Here is a 22,194-nt window from a genome sequence, read left to right on the forward strand (position 1 = left end):
CCAGAGAACTTGAGGAAAGAAAGTCAAGTATAAAATGTTTTTAGTACTGTGGTTCCTTGAGGATGGAGAGGCCAAATGAACCCTGCATTCTAAATCTTAACAATAGAGCAATAATTTCTCTTATAATGCTGAATAGTTTTGGTTCTTTTTACCAGACAATAGCTTGATTACATTGCCAGATTTCCTGATTTAAGGAGCAAGGTGACAATGGCAAAAATGGGCACAAAAGAAAGCCCTAGGCTAGAAGATAAAAGCCAGGATATGAATGAGATTAAATGCAGTTACCCTCAGTGGGTGGGGGAATGGACGACTGGGGGAAGGGGGCTGGCCAGCCACCCAACAAGACTTAGGTAAAGTTATGGGAGAGATCAGTAGATATTTTCTAGGGAAGAGTAATCAAATGCTGTTCCATTTTAAAGTAAATTGAATTCTTAGTTGAGTACACAATATAAATTAACTCTTTTCTTGAATATTTAACTAAAGCAAATATACTTGAACACCTCTTTGCCAGGCACTTGTGCTAGCAGGCCTTAGGAAGGCAATAGTGAACAAGACTCAGGAAGGATTCATTCATTCTAGCAGGGGAGGCTAAAAAAAAAAAAGCAACTACTGGAGCCACTGCAGAACCCAGTAAGCAATGCAGAGACAATGGGCGTATGATGACAGGTCCTTATAGTACTGAGACTGAGTGGCCACGGAAGGCCTCTTAGGGGGGATTGCAAGATGAGGATCAGAGGATGAAGAGTCAGATAGTCAGAGAACTAAGAGGTAGGGTGTGTAGAGCATTCCAGGCAAAGAGAATAGCAAGTGCAAAGACCCAAGTTAGAAAAGAGCTCCACATGCTGTCTGAACAGAAAGAAGTCCTGCGCAGTTGAAAGAATAATGAGCAAGGAGAGTTCCAGAAGACAATCTTGCAGGGACCCACAGAAGCCTGCTTAGTAGGACATAGTAAGGATTTTATTTGGGAGACACAGATTTCCAACTTCTGACTTCTAGAACTGCGTAAGAATACAAATGGGTTAAGTCACTAATTTGTGGTATTTTTACAGCAGCCACAGGAAATTAATACACCTGTGAAGGAAAAGATGGTCCTAGAGTCTACTTCTACCGTCTGAGAGAAACAGGACTGGCAAGTGGTTGACGTAACTTAATTAAAATATGATGGGGCGGTGCCTGTGGCTCAGCAAGTAGGGCGTCGGCCCCATATACCCGAGGTGGTGGGTTCGAGCCCAGCCCGGCCAAAAACTGCAAAAACAAAAGAATTGAAATATGACGGATTCATCTGGCCCTCAGCACTATGTAGCTAAGAACTCATGCTCCTTGGTTCCTGAGGCATGACCAGATTAAGGAGAAGTCAGACATACTAACCCAACCTGCAGGAGAGAGAGAAACCAGAACACACAAGGTATTGGTTTATTCATGAAAATACAAACACTGAATGTGTCAGCTTACTCAGATCAGTAGCCAACTGCTGCTTGGTGTTGCTTGGGGAATGCAAAGCCAGAAGGAAGGCAACTGAGTTATCTCCAGGGCAAACATTACAGCATCTCACAGCCCCGTGTGCTAATCTCTATGGGACTGGCCACACAGGCCCCCTCTCCTCACTATGCTGGGACATTCTGGCAAATTCTGACTCATAGGCACTTTTCCAGGGTCCTCAAAGATCACCATTACCTTGTTTCAGTACCAGATCTTCAGATGTACTATAAAGATTAAATGTTAATTTATAGGCTGTCTTGAGAGACTCGGACTGTAGTCTCATCATGAATACACTTATAAACCACCTCTTCATTCACTCATGAATTCCTCAGGAAACTCTTTTCAGTACTTACTAAGTGCCAGACACTGTGCTAGGATCTGAGACACAGGGATAAGTAAAATGAAGGCCCTATTCTTCAGGAATCTTATGGATTTTCATGGATTAAAAATCGCTATGCATTTCTTCTTTAGATATATAATTTCATTCATTTCTCATGATTTCATAAACTTCATTTTTGCAGGGTAACATTCCCTTACCCTCATTGTCAAATTTTGGAATGGTGCTATTGGGGACATATAAACCAATCACATTGGTTCATTGAAAAATCCTATTATTTGTAAAATTTTAGTCATATCCAATTTTGACTATTTTATCATTAACATTTAACATTTCACTAGTCCGGTGTGACAAAGGGCCTAGCATTTCAGCAATCTTTTTTTGTTTTTGTTTTTTTTTAGATACAGAGTCTCACTTTGTCACCCTCAGTAGAGTGCCACGGTGTCACAGCTCACAGCAACTTCCAACTCCTGGGCTTAGGTGATTCTCTTGCCTCAGTCTCCCTAGTAGCTGGGACCACAGGCGCCGGCCACAATGCCAGGCTATTTTTTGTTGCAGTTTGGCTGAGGCCAGGTCAAACCCACCACCCTGGGTATGTCGGGCCGGTGCCCTACCCACTGAGCCACAGACACTGCTATATAGGTTAAATTTTATGTCTTTAGTTTTCTAGCTGTAAAACTCAATGATTCTCTAAGGATCTCTGGCAAAGTATGATCACAAAAGGTTAAAGTTCTTATGCTTATTTGTATGGAATCAGTCCAGTCCACTTTACAGACTGCCTCAGAGGAATTATTTTACACAAACTATTTTGAATAGTTTATCAAGGAGATACCATAACTATTCATTCAGCAGATACTGTTCATAATCTAACAGAGCTAACTGTTTAACAGACATGAAGGCATCCATTATATCTACACACACACAAAACTACTTTTGTAAAACAACTTCGTTATTTATATTTTATTTTTACAAAAAGGCAAACAGAACAGGATCACCCCCAGAAAGTGGGGGAAGAGGCCACAGCCAATAACAAGGGTCTGACGGCTCTTCCCTACCTTGGTAACATGAACAAGACGTTGTCCAAGCATGGACTAAAGGCTTAATTTAACAAGGTCAGTCTGTTTGGGCCAGCCAAGGGAAAGCAAGCAGCAGACTCTCTGTGCAGTCCATGTCCAGGAGGAGGAAAGGCCAGGGTCAGTCTATTGCGGCCTGGGTGGGCTGGGGTCCGGGACCCTTCTCTTTGAATGCCTTCTGGGTCGTCGTCCCCAGGGCGTGTAGGGGCCAGGGGGAAGATAACGTGGAAAGCCTCTGTGGACCACGGGGGCCCGTTGCTGGTAACAGGGTGTGGGGAAGTAGGGCATGTGGGGCTGGGGACCCCATCTAAAGTCGGCTTCGAAGGAAAATCCTGTCTGGGCAGATGAGGGGACGTCAGAATGGTAATAGAACTGATCAGACTGGAAAGTATGGTCGGAGGAAAAATAGGCATCTTGGGGACAGAATGGGATCTGGGGCATCCCCTGGTGAGGGGGGATGGGAGGAGGCTGTGGGGGCAGGAGCGGGAGCGGGAGCAGGGGCGGGGGCCCGAGCAGGCAGTGGCGTCCGCCAGCAGAGGCGGGTGGGGACGACAGTAAGGGCCGGCGATTTCTGTGGGGCCTGGAGGACAATTCAACTCTCTTCACAGGCTGCTTGATCCACTTGCCCACAGGGTAGCGGGGCAGCTCCACGCCCCAGGCGTCGGCCACGTGGGCCAGCAGCAGCTGGGAGAGCTCGCGGTGCACGTGCTGGCTCCAGTGCACCCCGTCCGTCCAGCGGTGCTGCCACGCGTGCCGGAAGTGGAAGTGCAAGTCCAGCACGTCCAGGTCGTGCTTCCTGGCCTCCACGAAGCTGTGGAAGTTGGCTTCGACCACGTCGAATTTCAGGGAGGTGTTGCAGGGCAGGGCCTCGGGCTCAGGCGGGAGGAAGGACGCGGTGGTCTTCTCCCCCACGGGCATGGTCGTGTTCCACACCAGGAGGCAAGACTCGGGCAGCACCTGGCGCAGGCGCTGGAACAGGCGCTCCAGGTTCTCCAGGTAGCGCCTCCAGGAGTCGTGACCGTACCTGGAGATGTCCCAGAGGCAAGAGTTCATGATGAGCACGTCGGGGACGTGCTCGCCCGACTGCAGCTGTTGCAGGACACTCTCGAGGTACTCGGAGTACACGCGCGTGAGGAAGTAGAAGCGCACCAGGTGGTGGCCGGAGCAGTACTGACGGACCTCGCGATAGGTGACGCCGTTGTGCATAAGGCCCAGCTGGCCCCCCTCCATCAGCTCATCCTGTTCAAAGCTCATCTCCCCCTTCGCCTTGAGCTGGCCGCGAGTGAGCAGGCAGTCCTTCTGCAGCAGGAGCACCAGGTCCTTGTACACTGACCTCTGCACGGAGTCCCCCAGGACGACCACGAATTTGTTGTGGAGCAGCTGCTGGACCTCAGAGGACTTTAGGTGGACAGTGACGTCCATGGCGCGCGGCCTACCTCCTCGCTTTGCACGGGGTGGGTCTGTGGATTGCTAGGACAGAAGGAGAGAGATGGGAGGAACTTGCCCCTGGGCGGGGTGCCAGTGGGAGGAAGGCACAGGGGAGCTGTGGCCTGACTTTAGGGAGTCCACCCAGGGTGTCTGCAGGGAGGCTCCACTGAGCCTAGACTGGGAGTAGGGCGAGGGGGCTGAGAGCCAGAAGCCCTTTTTGGTCTGGCCTCAGTTTAGGCCTGGGGCCAACCCCAGGGCTTCACTGTGTGTGTGTGTGTGTGTGTGTGTGTGTAGCAATACCTCCCTGGGGCTAGAGGTAGGAGCGGGAGGGTGAGCCTCGAGGCAGCCCACAGGAGATGTGTGTGTGTGTGTGTGTGTGTGTGTGTGTGTAGCAATACCTCCCTGGGGCTAGAGGTAGGAGCGGGAGGGTGAGCCTCGAGGCAGCCCACAGGAGATGTTAGGCAAACCGCAGAGCTGTTAACTGAGGACTGCACCCAAGCAAGAGCAAGGAGAATGTGATGCAATGTTAAGTTGAAGTGTCATCCCACATTGTGTGCCCCTATCACTAAAACGATATAAAATAGATATGCAGAGATAACATTAAAAGGAAATATGTAAAAACAGTTTTTCATAGAATAATTGGATTTCATGGAATAATAGGTTCCCGCCCTTACTTTTATAAATACCCTTTCTAGTCTTACATTGGTTTTTACAACTTAAAAAGAATGAAATGAAATGCAACAGGCAGCAGAAAAGCAGCATACACGTCCTAGGTCAGAAACAGTCACAAAAACAGATTTAACTAGGAGGTAGCTGTTTACTATCAGTAGGACTGGAGAAAAAAAAAAATCAAGCAAGACAAAACTGGAAATGATCTGAGTATGTTCCAGCTGTAGTCTTTACTTTCCATTTGAAGAGGATCAGAATACGCCACCCCAATATGTACTGTAGCATAAGGATTATGTCGAGCCGAAAGCAACGGAGAATCAACCCCGAGCTCTCTGCCCCCCAGTGAGCGGCCTACAACCAGGGCATAAATTTTCATTAGGGGACCTCAACACCCCTCCCCCAAGCGGGGACAGACAAGCCATTCTCATCAATTATCAGATCACTTAACGTCCTGTTCACGGAAAAGAGGGGGAGCACCAAGATGAGTTTGTGTAAATAAACCTAACTGCAAGGTTTCTTCCCTCCCATTAGTTACCCCCCCATTGCAATATTTCCCAGTCATTTCCTCCAGATTTACCATCCTTGAAGCACCTCTCGAATTTCACTTCTTTGCTGAGCACTCCCTACATGTAAATGTTAATGAAAAACCGTGAGCCTTTTCTCCTAGTAATCTGTCCTTTGTTAGTTTAATTTCATGCCTCTAAGTACTGAAGTTGAGAATAGAGAAAAAATCTCCAACACATTGGATGGATGGAATGGTAAAAACTATCAAACACATCATTCAAAATTTTTAGGTTACCTTATTGCAACCTGCCACTTACAACTCATATCCACTGATGACCAAGTAGAAACACACTTAAATACTGCTAACATCTCAAAAGGGGAGGAACATGGTATACACTTCCACAAGCAATTAAAATCCCATGTGCCTTGATATTTGCAACATTTTATGCACTAATATTTTAATAGGTGTGGTGGACATCTGTTATTAAATTGCAGTTTTTAAAAGCTGTACTATTTGTGGTTTTGGAGGGTAAAAGTACAAAAATTAAAATAGGTTAAAAGAGCTTCGTAAGAGAACAGTTGAAAATATATTGACTTATGGGCGGCGCCTGTGGCTCAGTGGGTAAGGCGCCGGCCCCATATACCGAGGGTGGCGGGTTCAAACCCGGCCCCTGCAACCAAAAAATAGCTGGGCGTTGTGGCGGGCGCCTGTAGTCCTAGCTACTCGGGAGGCTGAGGCAAGAGAATCGCTTAAGCCCAGGAGTTGGAGGTTACTGTGAGCTGTGTGATGCCAGGGCACTCTACCGAGGGCCATAAAGTGAGACTCTGTCTCTACAAAAAAAAAAAGAAAAGAAAATATTGACTTATCTTCCCCAAAAGAATCTTTATTAAAATATTTTTGCTATCAGAAAAAAGAAGTTTAAAAATAGGATTGAGCTCATTGTGATGCAACAAAATTAGTTTGGGGCTCAAGCATGTTCATTTGTTTAGATTCATTTATTCATCCAACTCACACTTACTAAGTGCCTACTATGTGCTCCGCAAGGAGAGTACAAAAATGAATAAAATATGGTCTTAGCAGACCAAGAGAAATACTCATTGATAACCGTAATATAAAATAAAAGGTCCTAGGGGCCAAGAACTCCGATAATTCAGGGATCTTTGGGAATAGCTTTCCTCTCCACTGAAGTCCCCAAAATGCAAAGAAGGAAATCCTTCCCCATTGTATTCCAGTGCTCTCAAACCATTCCATCCCAGCATCCGCCTTACCTCAGTTACCACTTTGGTCATATTCTGTGCCCTGTCCCCTACGATATTCAGTATTCTCCCCTTCCAATAAAGTTCTGTCTTGGAAGCTGGCAGATCTCATAGCCTAAAGTTGTCTCTAATTCTGTGATATTTTGTTTAAATGGCCGAACACATTCCTTGTTGGGGTATAGAGTGCCCTAGAGTCAACAGACAGGAGTTCAAGTTCACTACTTTAAAACTGTGAAAAATGGGGCAGCGCCTGTGGCTCAAGGAGTAGGGCGCCGGTCCCATATGCCGGAGGTGGCAGGTTCAAACCCAGCCCCGGCCAAAACACACACACACACACAAAACTGTGAAAAATGGAGGTACTTAACAGGCACATACAAGTTTGGGGGCAGGGGTGGGGGTCAGGGACCATGTGTTTTCACATGTCTCTGAATACCCACCCCCATTGGTTTAAGACTGTTAAAAGTTGAAGGAAACAGAATGTCACCCCAAAATTGCCTCTTTGGCATAAATATTTGTGAAGGGAAGGCTCTTGAGAAGCAGCAGTTGCAGAACGGTCCCTTTAAACTGCCCCTTCTTACCTATAGCAAGCTGTAAAAACTGTGGGAAACATAGGACTTCCCTCTACCAACAACACAAGATGACAACCCTTGGCTGGGCAAAGTGGCTCACCCCTGTAATCCTAGCACTCTGGGTGGCAGAAGCACGTGGATTGCTTGAGCTCAGGAGCTCGCGACTAGGCTGAGCAAGAGACAGACCCTGTCTCCACTAAAAATAGAAAAACTAGCTGGGCATTATGGCAAAAATCTGTAGTCCCTGCTACTTGGGAGGTTGAGGCAAGAGGATCTCTTGAGCCCAAGAGTTTGAGGTTGTTGTGAGCTATGATGCTACAACACTCCACTCAAGACGACAGAGACTCTGAGACACTGCGCCTGGACAAACAAAACAGAACAACTCTTGTTACCAGTGACTGAGAAACGATGCTGCGAGAAATCTATGTAAATAAATTTATGGAAATAACTTTTGTCCTTCACTAGCTTTGTACCCCTCCATCTATCTCCTCGTGATCCCCCTAGAATTTACTACCCCTAGCTCACGCTCCTTTGTCTTCTCATTTTCTCACACAATTTATCATTCTTTGGCCATTTATTCAGGTCTTCACTCTCATGAAGGCCCCCATGTAATGCAAAAATTAATAAAACGTGTATAACTTTCTCCTGCTAAATCTGTCTTGTGTTTAGTTCCTAGACCCAGCTGAAGATTCCACTTAAGAGCTAAAATGGGCAGGTGACTCAGGCGTCCTCAAATTTTTTAAACAGGGGGCCAGTTCACTGTCCCTCAGACTGTTGGAGGGCCAGACTATGGTTTTAAAAAAAACAGACTATGGGGCGGCGCCTGTGGCTCAGTGAGTAGGGCGCCGGCCCCATATACTGAGGGTGGTGGGTTCAAACCCAGCCCCGGCCAAACTGCAACCAAAAAATAGCCGGGCTTTGTGGCGGGCGCCTGTAGTCCCAGCTGCTCGGGAAGCTGAGGCAAGAGAATCGCGTAAGCCCAAGACTTAGAGGTTGCTGTGAGCCGTGTGACGCCACGGCACTCTACCAAGGGCGGTACAGTGAGACTCTGTCTCTACAAAAAAATAAAAAACAGACTATGAACAAATTCCTATGCACACTGCACATATCTTATTTTGAAGTAAAAAAAACAAAATGGAAACAAATACAATCACACCGCCTCATGTGGCCTGTGGGCCGTAGTTTGAGGACCCCTGTGAGAGTGCTGGCAAGAGCATGCTTTTGGAGTCATACTACCTGGGCTTTAATTCCCACTTTTCTCTTTGCTATGCATTAATTTTCCTCATCTGTAAAATGGGACTATTAGGACCCACTTCAGAGATTTGACATGAGGATTAAATGTAAAGGGTTTAGATAGAACAATGCCTGACAAGTCGAGTTATTATAGGTTAAGGGAGGCGCCTCTGGCTCAGAGTAGGGCACTGGCCCCATATGCTGGAGGTGGCGGGTTCAAACCCCACATCGGGCCAAAAACTGCAAAAAAGAAGTTATATAGGTTGAATATCCTAATCTGAAAATCCCAAATGGTCCCAAATCCAAAACATTTTGAACATGAAGATGGTGCTCCAAGTTAGCCCGAACACATTATTTTTTCACTGTTTTAATGGTATGTTGTATTTTCTACTGTTAAGTACACATGTGTGAATAAGAAAACAATTACTTATTGGTTTTGTATCAATTCAGAGTTAGGAGTGATGATGTTAAACAACCACAGATGGTCTACAGGAGTGGCTGGCGAACACAGGGATACCTTTGCTTTCTGATGGTTCATTGCACACAAACTTTGTTTCATGCACAAAATTAAAATATTGCATGCAATTACCGTTAGGCTATGTGTATATGACACATAAATGAATTTTATGCTCAGAGTTGGGTCCTATCCCCAAGATATCTCATTATGTATACGGCATAATTCCAAAATCCAAAAAGAACTTGAAATGCTTCTGATCCCAAGCATTTCTGGCAAGGGACACTCAACCTGTACTGAGGAAGTTTCAGAACACCAGATCAATCATCTATAAAACGGAGATCACAATGTATGTGCTGCTTGTCTGGCACAATTCTACAAAATTCAAAAGAAATGATGCAAGTTAAAGATTTTGAATAAAACAAAATTAATTTTGTAGCTCTTTATTGAATAGATACTAGGTATTGGTACTTTACAAACATTAACCTACTTGAGATAGTTATTATTATTCCCATTCTAGAGGGAAAGATATTGATCTGATGGAGCTAAGTTTTACTCCAAAGTCCATGTTTAAAGAAAAGGGTCTTCTGGTGTTTTTTTTTTTTTTTGAGACAAAGTATCAAGCTGTCTCCCTGGGTAGAGAGCTGTGGCATCATAGCTCACAGCAACCTCCAACTTGGGCTCAAGTGATCTTCATGCCTCAGTTTTTCTATTTTTAGTAGAGATGGGGTCTTGCTTTTTGCTCAAGCTGGTCTTGAACTCATGAGCTCAAGCAATCTGCCCACCTCACCCTCCCAGAGTACTAGGATTATAGGTGTGAGCCACCACACCCGGCCTTTTGCTGTGTTCTTATTCAGTCAGGTACCCATCTACTTGGCCTACTCAGGAGAGATGGGTGTGGTGTGTGTACTTGGAAGGGATAGGGTAGTGAATTATTGTGTTTGTGTATGTGTGTGTCTAAAATCCCTTACCTTAATTCTCAATCTCAAGCAAGAGATATTAAAAAAATGTAATGGCCTAGAATTCAGAATAACTCAAACAAAATTCTGCAGACTCTAGGCTTCATAGTGTTTGAGAAATTCTGGCTGCCCTGAATCCTAACCAGTGAACTTAACCCAAATACTGCTACAAGGGCTCAGAGCCAAAATCAGGCAAAAATACCCACCTAAGAATGTCGAATTGTTCTTTTCCAACGAAACATGCAGCTAAGACTGTGAGAAGGGAGGGGAAAATGGCTAGGAAGATCCAGTTAAAAGCTGAAACTGAAAGGAAATTCATGCAATTCTTGATTTAAAAGCCCCACAACTATAACAGGATTAACAAAATCTGACTCTCCCAAGACTGCCACTGTGGGAAAGAATTGTTTGAAATATTAAGAATCTGAGGTGGCGCCTGTGGCTCAAGGAGTAGGGCGCCGGTCCCATATGCCGGAGGTGGCGGGTTCAAACCTAGCCCCGGCCAAAACACACACACACACACACACACACACACACACACACACACAAAGAAATATTAAACATCGAAAATAAAATTGAAAACTAAAGTGACTTTTCTTTTTTTAAGAGACAGTCTCACTTTGTTGCCCTTGGTAGAGAGCCATGGCGTCATAGCTCATGCAACCTCCAGCTCTTGGGCTTAGGAGATTCTCTTGCCTCAAGCCTTCCCAGTAGCTGGGACTCCAGGTGTCCACCATAACTCCTGGCTATTTTTTGTTACAGTTTGACTGGGGCCAGGTTTGAACCGGCCACCCTTAGTATATGGGGTTGGCACCCTACTCACTGAGCCACAGGCACCGCCCAATCTTTTCTGATTTTTAAAAAAAGGTTGATAACGTCTATTTTCAGAACTTGTTTTTATTTATAAAAAGTGCAAACAAAAAGATTTGAAAATAAGCAGATCAGCGATCTCAGTAGCCTAGGTTTCTTTCTTTGCTTCAAATTTACTCATTTTGGTAGCTATTTTATGGAATCACTCATTCATTTAATGAGGATCTCTGACACTCAGATGTGCTGGGTGCCAGGTGGCAGTCTCTTCCCTCAAGAGAAGGGGTAAGGAAGTGGGCATGTAGTAAAGGGAAATCAGAGGAGCTTGACATTATGTTAATGAGCCAGGGAGGAGTGAGGCTTATGAAGGATCATGGCAATCTGTGAGTCTGACCTCAAATTAAAACAGGTGTGTGTGGGGCGGTGCCTGTGGCTCAAAGGAGTAGGTTGCCGGCCCCAATATACCGGAGGTGGCGGGTTCAAACCCAGGCCCAGCCAAAAACTGCAAAAAAAAAAAAAAAAAAAAAACAGGTGTGTATGTGTTTTAAAAGTTTCATGATTCCGGCTCAGCCACATACACCTGAGCTGGCGTGTTCGATCCAGCCCGGGCCCAAACAATGCCGGCTGCAACCAAAAAAAAAAAAAAAAAAAAATAGGGCGGCGCCTGTGGCTCAGTCGGTAAGGCGCTGGCCCCATATACCGAGGGTGGTGGGTTCAAGCCCGGCCCCGGCCAAACTGCAACAAAAAAATAGCCGGGCGTTGTGGCGGGCGCCTGTAGTCCCAGCTACTCGGGAGGCTGAGGCAAGAGAATCGCTTAAGCCCAGGAGTTGGAGGTTGCTGTGAGCTGTGTGAGGCCACGGCACTCTACCGAGGGCCATAAAGTGAGACTCTGTCTCTACAAAAAAAAAAAAAAATAGCTGGGCGTTGTGGCGGGTGCCTGTAGTCCCAGCTACTTGACAGAGGCAGAGGCAGGAGAATCGCTTGAGCCCAGGAGTTGGAGGTTGCTGTGAGCTGTGATGCCACGCACTCTACCCAGGGCGACAGCTTGAGGCTCTGTCTCAAAAAAAAAAGTTTAATGATTCCTTAAATCATAATCATAAGAAGTTTCATGTTTTGTTTTCAAAGTAAAATTTGAGCTGAGGGTAAAGCTGTGACAGAAATATACATTAATTATGGCTACTGCTATAATAAATTACTTTCAAGCATCTTGCTTATTATTTCCCTGTTTGGGGCTAATGAATTTTTTAATAGCTTCTAAGCCATGAATTATAAATCATCCACCATCACTATCACAAACCAAACACATAGCATTTATTTTTCAGCGATCAATGTTTTGTAGTAATTAGGTTAATTTTTTTCTTTTCTTTTTGATCTTTAGTTAGAGAAGAGGGACACTGAAATAGGCCAGAGGCTGCAAAAACCCTGCAGAGAAGGTTTTTTTCTTTTTTTGAGACAGTCTCAAGCTGTCACCCTGGGTAGAGTGCCGTAGCATCATAGCGCAACAGCAACCTCCAACTCTTGGGCTCAAGCGATCCTCTTGCCTCAGCTTTTTTTTTTTTCCTATATTTAGTAGAGACTGGGTCTCATTATTGCTCAGGCTGGTCTCAAACTCATGAGGACCTCAAGCTATCCACCCGCCTCAGCCTCCCAAAGTGCTGAGATTATAGGTGTGAGCCACCGTGCCCAGCCCCTGCAGAGAAGTTTTAAATCACAGAAAACAGTCACTAACAATTAGGATGTTTTGATTAATTATAGGGAGTTCTTGTAACTAGTTTAGAAGTTTCTTGCTTGTGACTTACTATCTTAATGCAATGTTGTACTAGGAATATAAACAGTTAATTCCCTTCTAATTGGTACAGATAAAGTATTTTTCACGAATTCACTTCCGTAAGTTACCTATATCTTAGTATTTGTTCAGTTTTCTAAGTTGAATTTGAACTTGTCAAAAATTAAAAATAATTGCTAAATATCCATTGAAAAGACTGACTCTAAATCCTCCACCTTCAATGACCTCACCTTGTAAATAGGCTTCAGCTCTGCAGCCTGTTGAGAGAAAATTCAGTAAAAAATTAGAGAACACGCCAGGTGGGTGGCTCACGCCTGTAATCCCAACACTCTAGGAGGCTGAGGCAGTGGATTGCCTGAGCAATAACAAGACCCCGTCTCATAGCCTAGCATCATGGTGGGCGCCTGTAGTCCCAGCTACTGGGGAGGCTGAGGCAAGAGAATCTCTTGAGCCCAAGCGTTTGAGGTTCCTGTGAGCTATGATGCCATGGCACTCTACCGAGGGTGATAAAATGAGACTCTGTCTCAAAAAAAATAAAAATTTAGAGAATACCAGTGTCTACCTAGCTCCTAGCCCCTACCATGATTCCTTTATCATGAAACCATTTCATATGGCCCATATTTCTAACTTGTTTATTTTAGTAGTCCTTAAACACACCTCAAATCATGCAACATAAATGGAAACTAGAATAATGCTCTTTAACCTGGGCTCCAGGTAATCACAAATTTGCCTTGTGGAGGCAGGAATTCCTGTAGGCATATTCATTTTCTATCTGTATTGCCCTTACCAGGCCATAATCTTATAGGCGTAATTCTTTTGAAACAAACTATCATCAATGGAAAAATTTCAAATACTCTGAGTCTGAAAATTACCAAGTTTAAAAGTTGTTAAAGCAGCATACGTTTCCCAAAGTAATAGTCTTAACATAAACATTTGCAATGGACCATAGGAAGCAACGCAGGAAACATACTTATGAACGAAGAAGTGGAGGTTCTTAATACCCGCCATGCAGGTAACTTCTATAAAAGCAAAGAGTAAACCATGGATCATTGATTCAAATGGCTTCATTAAAAAAACAAAAAAAAAAACCCAAAAAAACCAGGATTACCTAAATAATCAGAGCAATTCATCAACACAGAAATGGAATTTCGATCACATACAGTCTGTAGCAAACTCGCACATGATGGGTCTTGAGCCACTATTTAAACCCCTTTTTGCTAACTTCCTACATCTTCCTCCTCTAACACAAAGAAGTAGGTGCCTTTCACCTCCAAAAGACAATGAAGCCAGATGGCGGGGAATCTCCCACTGGATAGCTGTGTCCCCCTCCCCCACCGGGCTGGTTGCCCATAGTTCTGATCCACATTTTCCTCTTCTGTCAAACAGGGATGATATCACTTACCTCACTTCACTGAACAATAGTGAAGATGAAAAGAGATCCCATATACCAAGGGCCTAGTACAGAGCCTGCCAGACATGAGCGCCCTTTAATGCTTTTGGCTCAGCAGAGGCTCCCACGCTGCAAACTCCAGGGAAAACACAGGCCTGCAGACAGCACCTCGCTCAGACCTTCAAACCCACAGCCCCCTCTCCTTCAGCAAAGGCTGAGATGTACCTTCTTAGGCATAAAGTTCCTTCAGCTTCTCTGGGACTTTGTTCCAGGATATCCCCTGGAGAGGGGATAATTAGCATTCGGCCTTTTCTTTACTCTCCTCGGGTCCGCTCCTTCCTTTCAGCATTAAACACATTCTAGTTACTTGCTTTAAAAAAGAAAGGAACTTCCTTGACTCCACCTCCAGGACAGTCCTATCTTTCGCCTCTCCTTCAAGGCCACATTTTTTAAGAGTTGTTTGCCTGGCTGTGCCCCGGTCCTCACCTCCCACTCACTCCTCCTTTTACTTCAATTTGGCTTCAATTCCACCAAACTGAAGACATGTTTGTCAGCAAATCACTGAGTTCCTGGTTGCTCCTTTCAGTGGCTGGGTTACGACATCAGGAGCTGATGGATCCCCTCCGACAAATTGCCTCGAGCCTGGGTGTCCGAGCCTTGTGTTCCGTCCTTCCCCAGTCTCCCTTGCACATTCCTCTTCCTCGGGCAATTCCCCAAATGTTGTTCTTTCCCTAGGCCCACCAAACAGCTCCTTTCTTCTCTCCTACCCTCCTGTGCTCACTCATTCCCAGAGGTCAGGCAACACGGCGATCATTCGTCCCCACTCTCCCCAAACAGTTTTGGTTTATTGCCTGTTTTTCCAGCATAATTATGAATAGCGCCCCCTCCCTCCAAGAGTAACAATGGACCATCCCCTTATCAATTCCCATTTGTATGCAGATGACTCACAATTGAGGCAATAAAACCTAGTGCCCAGAGGGGGGCCCTGGAGCCAGCCCCTGATATTAAATCCTGCTCCTCTGTCCTCTAGCCCCAGAGCCCCAGGGTAACCTGAAGAATCCTCAACAAAAGGGAGGGGGGAGGTTAGGGTGGAGAGAGGGTAATGGGTGGGGCCACACATACGGTGCATCTTAGAATGGGTACAGGCGAAACTTACTAAATGCAGAATACAAATGCCTACATACAGTAACTAAGAAAATGCCGTGAAGGCTACGTTGAACAGTTTGATGAGAATATTTCAGATTGTATATGAAACCAGCACATTGTACCCCTTGATTGCACTAATGTACACAGCTATGATTTAACGGTAAAAATTATAAATAATTAAAAAAAAAAAGAATCCTCAACAAAATGGGAATGAAGTTACCAGGGATTTCTTTACTAGTGAGCAGTTAAATGAGCATATGTACAATCATTAACATGATGCCACCACATGTTTAAGTGGTTGGTGAATTTACCTTTTATTTCTTCCTCTAGCCCAGATCTGCCTCCTGAGTTCCAGACTTAGGTGGGGGAGCAGAGTTCCATAGGGATGTGGGGGTGGGGGCCAGCAGGAGTGACTGTCTATGCCGGTCTCTTATCACTTCTCAATTCTCTAGATGTCCATTTATCCTCCCATCAAACTGTGACTGTAATTCTTAAGATTATTTTCTGGTGACTTTTGAACCATCTTCCTAAAGGGGAAAGTACTGCATTGATCATCGAAGGGAAAATATTCTCTCCATGAATGTTCAGACAGATGCTGTGGAATTGTGCTTGAAACATTAGCTGGGGATACATCACGGAGTGATTAAAATGATACAGTTTTGGGGCGGCGCCTGTGGCTCAGTCAGTAAGGCGCCGGCCCCATATACCGAGGGTGGCGGGTTCAAACCCAGCCCCGGCTGAACTGCAACCAAAAAATAGCTGGGCGTTGTGGCGGGTGCCTGTAGTCCCAGCTACTCGGGAGGCTGAGGCAGGAGAATCGCTTAAGCCCAGGAGTTGGAGGTTGCTGTGAGCTGTGTGAGGCCACGGCACTCTACCAAGGGCCATAAAGTGAGACTCTGTCTCTACAAAAAAAAAAAAAAAAAGATACAGTTTTGTGTTTGTTTTCTCACATGAACCTTCATCGTTCAGGTTTTAGAATTTCATTTTCATGTGACATGCCAGCATAACTCTAACATTTTGCATTCCATAAATTTCTTCCTTTTTTATTTTTAGCCCAGGACCCTTCCTTCTCTGGATGTCTCAAAGCCTGTGGGAGAATTATAGGGTTTGTGCAAGCCCAGAGGCCTTTTTCCTTTCCTTTATTCATCACTGCCTGTTCCCCAAACCTTTCCACTTAACTGGAATTCTGTTTCTTCCTTAAGATTCACTTTATAAGGAAACTCTGTCAGTAGGCTCTATTTTCCCAGACAGAAAAATCTTCCTCTCTATTTCATATTTCATTCTGTTCTGTGTTATAATTAACTGCCCACCTGCCATTCTACCCCAGTGGATACACTAATTCCTAGTTTCCTGATGGCAGAAGTGGGACTCACCCTTCCTTTTACTCCTCAGGGCCCAGCCCTCCGATGCCTTAGTCAATATCCACTGAGCATTTGCTCTGTGCGGGGCCTACTTGGTCTCGCAACCTAGTGAGTTGGAAACCACTATTACCTCCATGTCATAGCTGGGTAAACTGAGGCATGGGGCAGTTATGCAAATTGCCCAAGACTGCCCAGCTAGTAAATGGCAGAAACGGTCTGTTATTGAGACTGAATTTTCTGGCTGATCAGATAAGCGTAGGGTTTCCTTTTGTTTATTTAGGAGGAAATGTGGCTCCAGAGCCTGAGCTTTTAACCTCAGCTCTAAATTTTTGAAATTAGGAGGAGAAAAATAATCTTATCTAGGAAGAAATACTTGCACGCCGTTTCCCTCCTCACTCGGTGTCTATTCCAGGGTAACGCTCACCCGTATCTGTGCTCCTCGGCTTTTCACCCTTTCCTGGGATGAAATACCTCCTAAGCTTCTTTGGGGAGATTACACAAGAGAGCTTTAAAAATGGATATTATTTTATTGTTGTTACACGTATTATTATTAACACTGCTGTATCTGAATTCTGTGTGCGATAGTTTTCTATGGAAAAGTTTTGAATTTTAAAATGGGATCCTAGGGCCTTGCTCAGTGGCTGACACCTTATAATCCTAGCACTGTGGGAGGTGGAGGCGGGTGGATTTCTTTTTTTTTTTTTTCTTTTGGCCAGGGCTGGGTTTGAACCCGCCACCTCCAGCATATGGGACCGGCACCCTACTCCTTGAGCCACAGGCCCCGGGTGGATTTCTTGAGGTCAGGAATTTGAAACCAGCCTGAGCACGAGTGAGACCTGACTCTAAAAAATAGCCGGGTGTTGTGCCGGGCGCTTGTGGTCCCAGCTATTTGGGAGACTGAGGCAAGAGGATCACTTAAGCCCAAGAGTTTGAGGTTGCTGTGAGCTATGACAGCACAGCACTCTACCAAGGGTGACAAAGTGAGACTCTGTCTCAAAAAATAAATAAATAAATAAATAAATAAATAAATAAATAAAATGAAATGGGATTCTAAGAGACAGGCTTCTGTCTGCCTTAGTCCCTACCGATGCTATTCCGTGGAGGTTCTGGAAGACCTGAGTTCCCATTGCTTTGTCTGTTGGCAGGGGGCTTGACTTTCTTAGTTCCAAGCTCTGTGGCATGAGACTGGAGGAGGGCAGGTCCAGGGGCTGAGGAAGCTGAGGAACTTGCTGGAGAAATGCATGCCCTGTCCCTCAGGCACCAAACTAATTTCCCACATTATGCTTTTCCCTAAATCCTGGTTTTCCTCAGATCAGCACCAAGGTTGGACCTATGAGCTACTCTTCCTGCCACCACGTCCAGCAGAGCACCCCCCTTCTTCCTTCTCCTCCAATTCCAAATTATTATTATTTTTTTTTTTTTAGAGACAGAGTGTCATTTTGTTGCCCTCGGTAGAGTGCCGTGGAGTCACAGCTCACAACAACCTCCAGCTCGTGGGCTTAGGCGATTCTCTTGCCTCAGCCTCCTGAGTAGCTGGGACCACAGGCGCCCGCCACAATGCCCAGCTATTTTTTGTTGCAGTTTGTCCAGGGGCAAACTGGACCCAGCACCCTCGATATACGGGTTCTGCGCCCTACCCACTGAGCCACAGGTGCCGCCCACCTCCAACTCCAAATTTAAGTCAATAGCTCTGCTTAGCTTGCCTGAGAGTTAACTGTGGAAATCAAATGAAATGCTCTGTAAACTCTACAGATGTTCATGGTTATTGTTATTTAGCATATTGGGGGATGAGCTTAGTGGTTAAGGGAGCGTCCAGTTAAATGAAGCATTTGACTTACGATTTAGTAACACTGATTTAACTTATTATTTAGCACCACTAATTACTTCGTAACATTATTAAGTACACCCTCCAACAATATTTATCTGCTTATCTCTTTATTCCTCCTAAGAACCCCAAGCAATAGGTACTCTATTTTTCTCCATTTTACACATTCTGAAATTAAAGTTAAAAGATTGAGTAATCTGCCTGCCCGAGGTCATCCATTTTATAAAAAGGCAGGGCTGGAAGTCAAAGTTGATGCCAAGTCTTTGTGGTTAAACCACAACATACAAGATTGCACAGACAAGAGATACCTCACATCCCTTCTCTAGTTTACAATAAGAGAGGGGCTGTTTAAATTGGCTGTTTCCTTTCACTGTCCATTTTTAGAAATGTAATAGTTTATGATCACTAACACTTTGCTATTACCAAGTCCCAGGTGGTAAGGGTACTTTTTAGTGCTGTTTAGTTAACGCTGGGTAGGCTGAAGTGGGCCAGGATGACAATTCCTTGCTATAGTAAGTGCCCAAGAAAAGAAGGCCCCAAGAAAAGCTGGTCCGAAGTACAGATTTAATGTTTAAAATGAAGTGGTAAAACCGGAAAGTACTTACTCATTGAAGTAAGTGGTGATTTCAAAATGCCTCTCCCAGTCGCCTCCAGATCTCTTCCCTAGACACAATCCTTTCTCCACGCCGCAGATCAGAATGGCCAGGCCCAGAGGCTACAAGGGAAATAAGTCACCCTTTGGGTGCTGCTAGGCTCACAAACCTGCGTCTGGGAGAAGATGCCATTTCCGGTGGCATCTGGGGCAGATGACTCGAGTCAGCATTTACTTTCTTGTTTTAGAAAGAGGAAGAATAATGACCAAAACTTCAAACCTTGGTGCATGTGAAAACATGAAGTGGTAAGTAAACACAAAAGAGGACCTCTTCCTGGAATCCGGCTCTGAACTTGTTTTCATTTCACTTTTCTCAGTAATTTGGGTGTAATTTACATTGACTCCTCCTTGATTTATTTAACAATTCAAACCCTTGGCTTTTTTTTTTGAGACAGAGTCTGGCTCTGTTGCCCAGGCTAGAGTGCAGTGGCCTCATAATAATTCATCACAACCTCCAAGTCGGGGGCGCAGTCCATCCTCTTGCCTCAGACTCCCGAGTAGCAGGGACTATAGGCTTGAGCCACAATGCCTGGCTAGTTTTTCTATTTTTAGTAGAGTCTGGGTCTCACTCTTGGTCAGGCTGGTCTCAAACTCCTGACCTCAAGGGATCCTCCTGCCTCAGCCTCCCAGAGTGCTGGCATTACAGGCGTGAGTTCTTAATTACTCTCTTGATGGTGCTAGTACGGTGTGTTCCTGGCTGAAAATGTATTCTAAGGGGGAAGGAGGAAGTGCAAAAAAGGGGGAAATGGTAAGAGGAGAGGAGGCTCTCTGCCTTTCCTACTTCCTCTGTACAATCCTGAACTTCTGTGTGGTGTTACAGTTAACAAACCACTTCCAAGTCCTCTCTCTGGTCTTCCCACTGGCCTCTTGGTGGAAGAACAGCCCAGCTCACAGTAGAGGAAACACTAGTCCTGAGCCTATATGGGGAACAGCAGGCCTGGCTGCAGCCTTCCTAAAAGAATTTTCTGCTTTCTCCCCTAGTCTTCCTCTTGAAGAAGGAGGGTAATCTAGGGGGAGTGTGTGCTTAAAAAAAAAAAAGTCTTCTGATCGATTAAAGATGAGGGCAGACCTTTGTTTTCTTTTGTTTAGAATGATTGGATTTGGGAGAAGAACACTTATCATTTTCCCTACAAATATCAAGATGAAAGAGAAGGAGGAAATAAATCAGGAAAAAAAAAAAAAAGAGGAAATGAAGATTTAAAAAAAAAAGGGCTCGGCACCTGTGGCTCAAGCGGCTAAGGCACCAGCCACATACACCTGAGCTGGCGGGTTCTAATCCAGCCTGGGCCTGCCAAACAACAATGATGGCTGCAACCAAAAAATAGCCGGGCGTTGTGACTGGCACCTGTAGTCCCAGCTGCTTGGGAGGCAGAGGCAGGAGAATGGCTTAAGCTCAGGAGTTGGAGGTTGCTGTGAGCTGTGATGCCTCGGCACTCTACCCAGGGTGACAGGTTGAGACTCTGTCTCAAAAAGAAAAAAAAAGGGCGGCGCCTGCGGCTCAGTGAGTAGGGCGCCAGCCCCATATGCCGAGGGTGGCGGGTTCAAACCCAGCCCCGGCCAAACTGCAACCAAAAAATAGCCGGGCGTTGTGGCGGGCGCCTGTAGTCCCAGCTGCTCGGGAGGCTGAGGCAAGAGAATCGCGTAAGCCCAAGAGTTAAGATGTTGCTGTGAACTGTGTGACGCCACGGCACTCTACCCGAGGGCGGTACAGTGAGACTCTGTCTCTACAAAAAAAAAAAAAAAGTTTTTATCAGAACAGTGAACCTTTGGTTAGAATATTTTTCCACTGGATGGTATCACTGGGGGCTCAAAACATACCATCCCAAAGGAGACCAGAATATGCCACCCCAAAATATATTTCTTTGGCATATTTTGAGCTGATTATTCTGAGAAATTGCAGATACAGGAGCAGCTCTGAAAAGCTGTCCTTTTGTAGAAGAAATTTGTATCTATAAGGAAACCTATGTTAGTAAAAATATCTGTATTGGGAAGGGGGCTGCCGCAGACAACTTTGCCTAACTTTGAGTAGGCAGCATACATTTCCACCTCTTACTCTCCCATAATCTGTCACCACCTCCCCCAAAGCCCAGAGTTCCTATTGCTCCAGGTGCCACACTAGGTAAGCCTCAGTCCTCAGCAGGACTCTCTGTGTATGCACGTCATTAAAAATGGGTTTTTTCCTGTTAATCTATTTCATGTCAATTTAACTCATACTTCAACCATTTTTCCTCCCCTACAGTATAAGATAACTAACAAATAAGTAACAGAATTCAAAACAGTCCTGAATTCCATGCTGGTTTTCTTTTCTTTTCTTTTTTGAGACCGAGTCTCAAGCTGTCGCCTGGGTAGAGTGCTGTGGCGTCACAGCTCACAGCAACCTCCAACTCTTGGGCTTAAGCGATTCTCTTGCCTCAGCCTCCCAAGTAGCTGGGACTACAGGCGCCCACCACAACGCCTGGTTATTATTATTTTTTTTTTTTTGCTGTTGTTGTAGTTGTCATTATTGTTTAGCTGACCTGGGCTGGGTTCGAACCTGCAGCCTCAGTGTATGTGGCTGGTGCCCTTACCCCCTGAACTATGGACATTGCCTGTTTTTTTTTCTTTTTTTAAATACTATGCTATTTATGTAAACTGGCTTATAAAATGACATAGTTGTCTTTCCTTATCATTTTACTTTATGTCATTGACTGCCCAACGTGTGGCTTAAAATTAGTTCTGCACATTACACCTTGTTTTCATCCTCCTGCCTATAGCCGCCATGCAAATTATTTCAATATTTTTCATAATCATCACCATGATATTCGATACAATTGAGGTAGGGCTTCAATCTAGACCCCAACTGATAATTTTTGTATCTTAAAATTTGGAATAGTAAATGTGAACAATCTGCCGTTATTTATCCTAGCAAATCTACAGGAGTTGTAAATCTTTCCAGTTCTCCACCTTTCAGCTGGTCTCTGCATTGTGAGAATAAAAACATTCTAGGGGAGGATGACAGAAACTTTTGTAATCATCCCAAGATCAGAGAACAGAAGATTTATAATAATGCAAGTGATAATCGTGCTTATACTCTTTAAACTTAAAAGTCATTCGAGATCAAGCAACAGATTTTCAACTGATTATCTTGCTTCCAAGAACTTATTTTGATATGTGTGGACAGCATCTATTGCTATCTGGCTACGATGGCTCTTGTGGCCCCATTTTGTGTTCTGAAGTTCAGTGAGCTTTTCTCCTTACAAACTTGGCTTTTTCCTGAAAGATAAAGACA

General features: G+C 44.9%; 1 protein-coding gene across 6 annotated transcripts in view; it reads right to left on the reverse strand.

Moving 5' to 3' along the window:
- Positions 1 to 2,766: 2,766 nt before the first annotated feature.
- Positions 2,767 to 22,194, reverse strand: part of PCED1B (PC-esterase domain containing 1B) — a 99,352-nt gene continuing 79,924 nt past the window's right edge. For 2 of the 6 annotated variants that reach the window (XM_053555782.1, XM_053555780.1), the window contains exons 2-3: positions 18,880 to 18,989; positions 2,767 to 4,359 (exon numbers count right to left, since the gene is read on the reverse strand). In XM_053555782.1, coding sequence (XP_053411757.1) covers positions 3,016 to 4,311 — 1,296 coding nt within the window. In that variant the 5' untranslated portion in view covers positions 4,312 to 4,359; positions 18,880 to 18,989 and the 3' untranslated portion in view covers positions 2,767 to 3,015. Of the gene's footprint in view, positions 4,360 to 12,782; positions 12,810 to 14,167; positions 14,350 to 18,879; positions 19,123 to 19,146; positions 19,191 to 22,194 lie in introns of those variants that run through there. The other 4 variants (XM_053555779.1, XM_053555783.1, XM_053555778.1 and 1 more) reach the window with 4 other exon arrangements.

Source organism: Nycticebus coucang, chromosome 12, assembly GCF_027406575.1.
Source record: "Nycticebus coucang isolate mNycCou1 chromosome 12, mNycCou1.pri, whole genome shotgun sequence".
In the NCBI taxonomy this organism is placed as follows: Eukaryota; Metazoa; Chordata; class Mammalia; order Primates; family Lorisidae; genus Nycticebus; species Nycticebus coucang.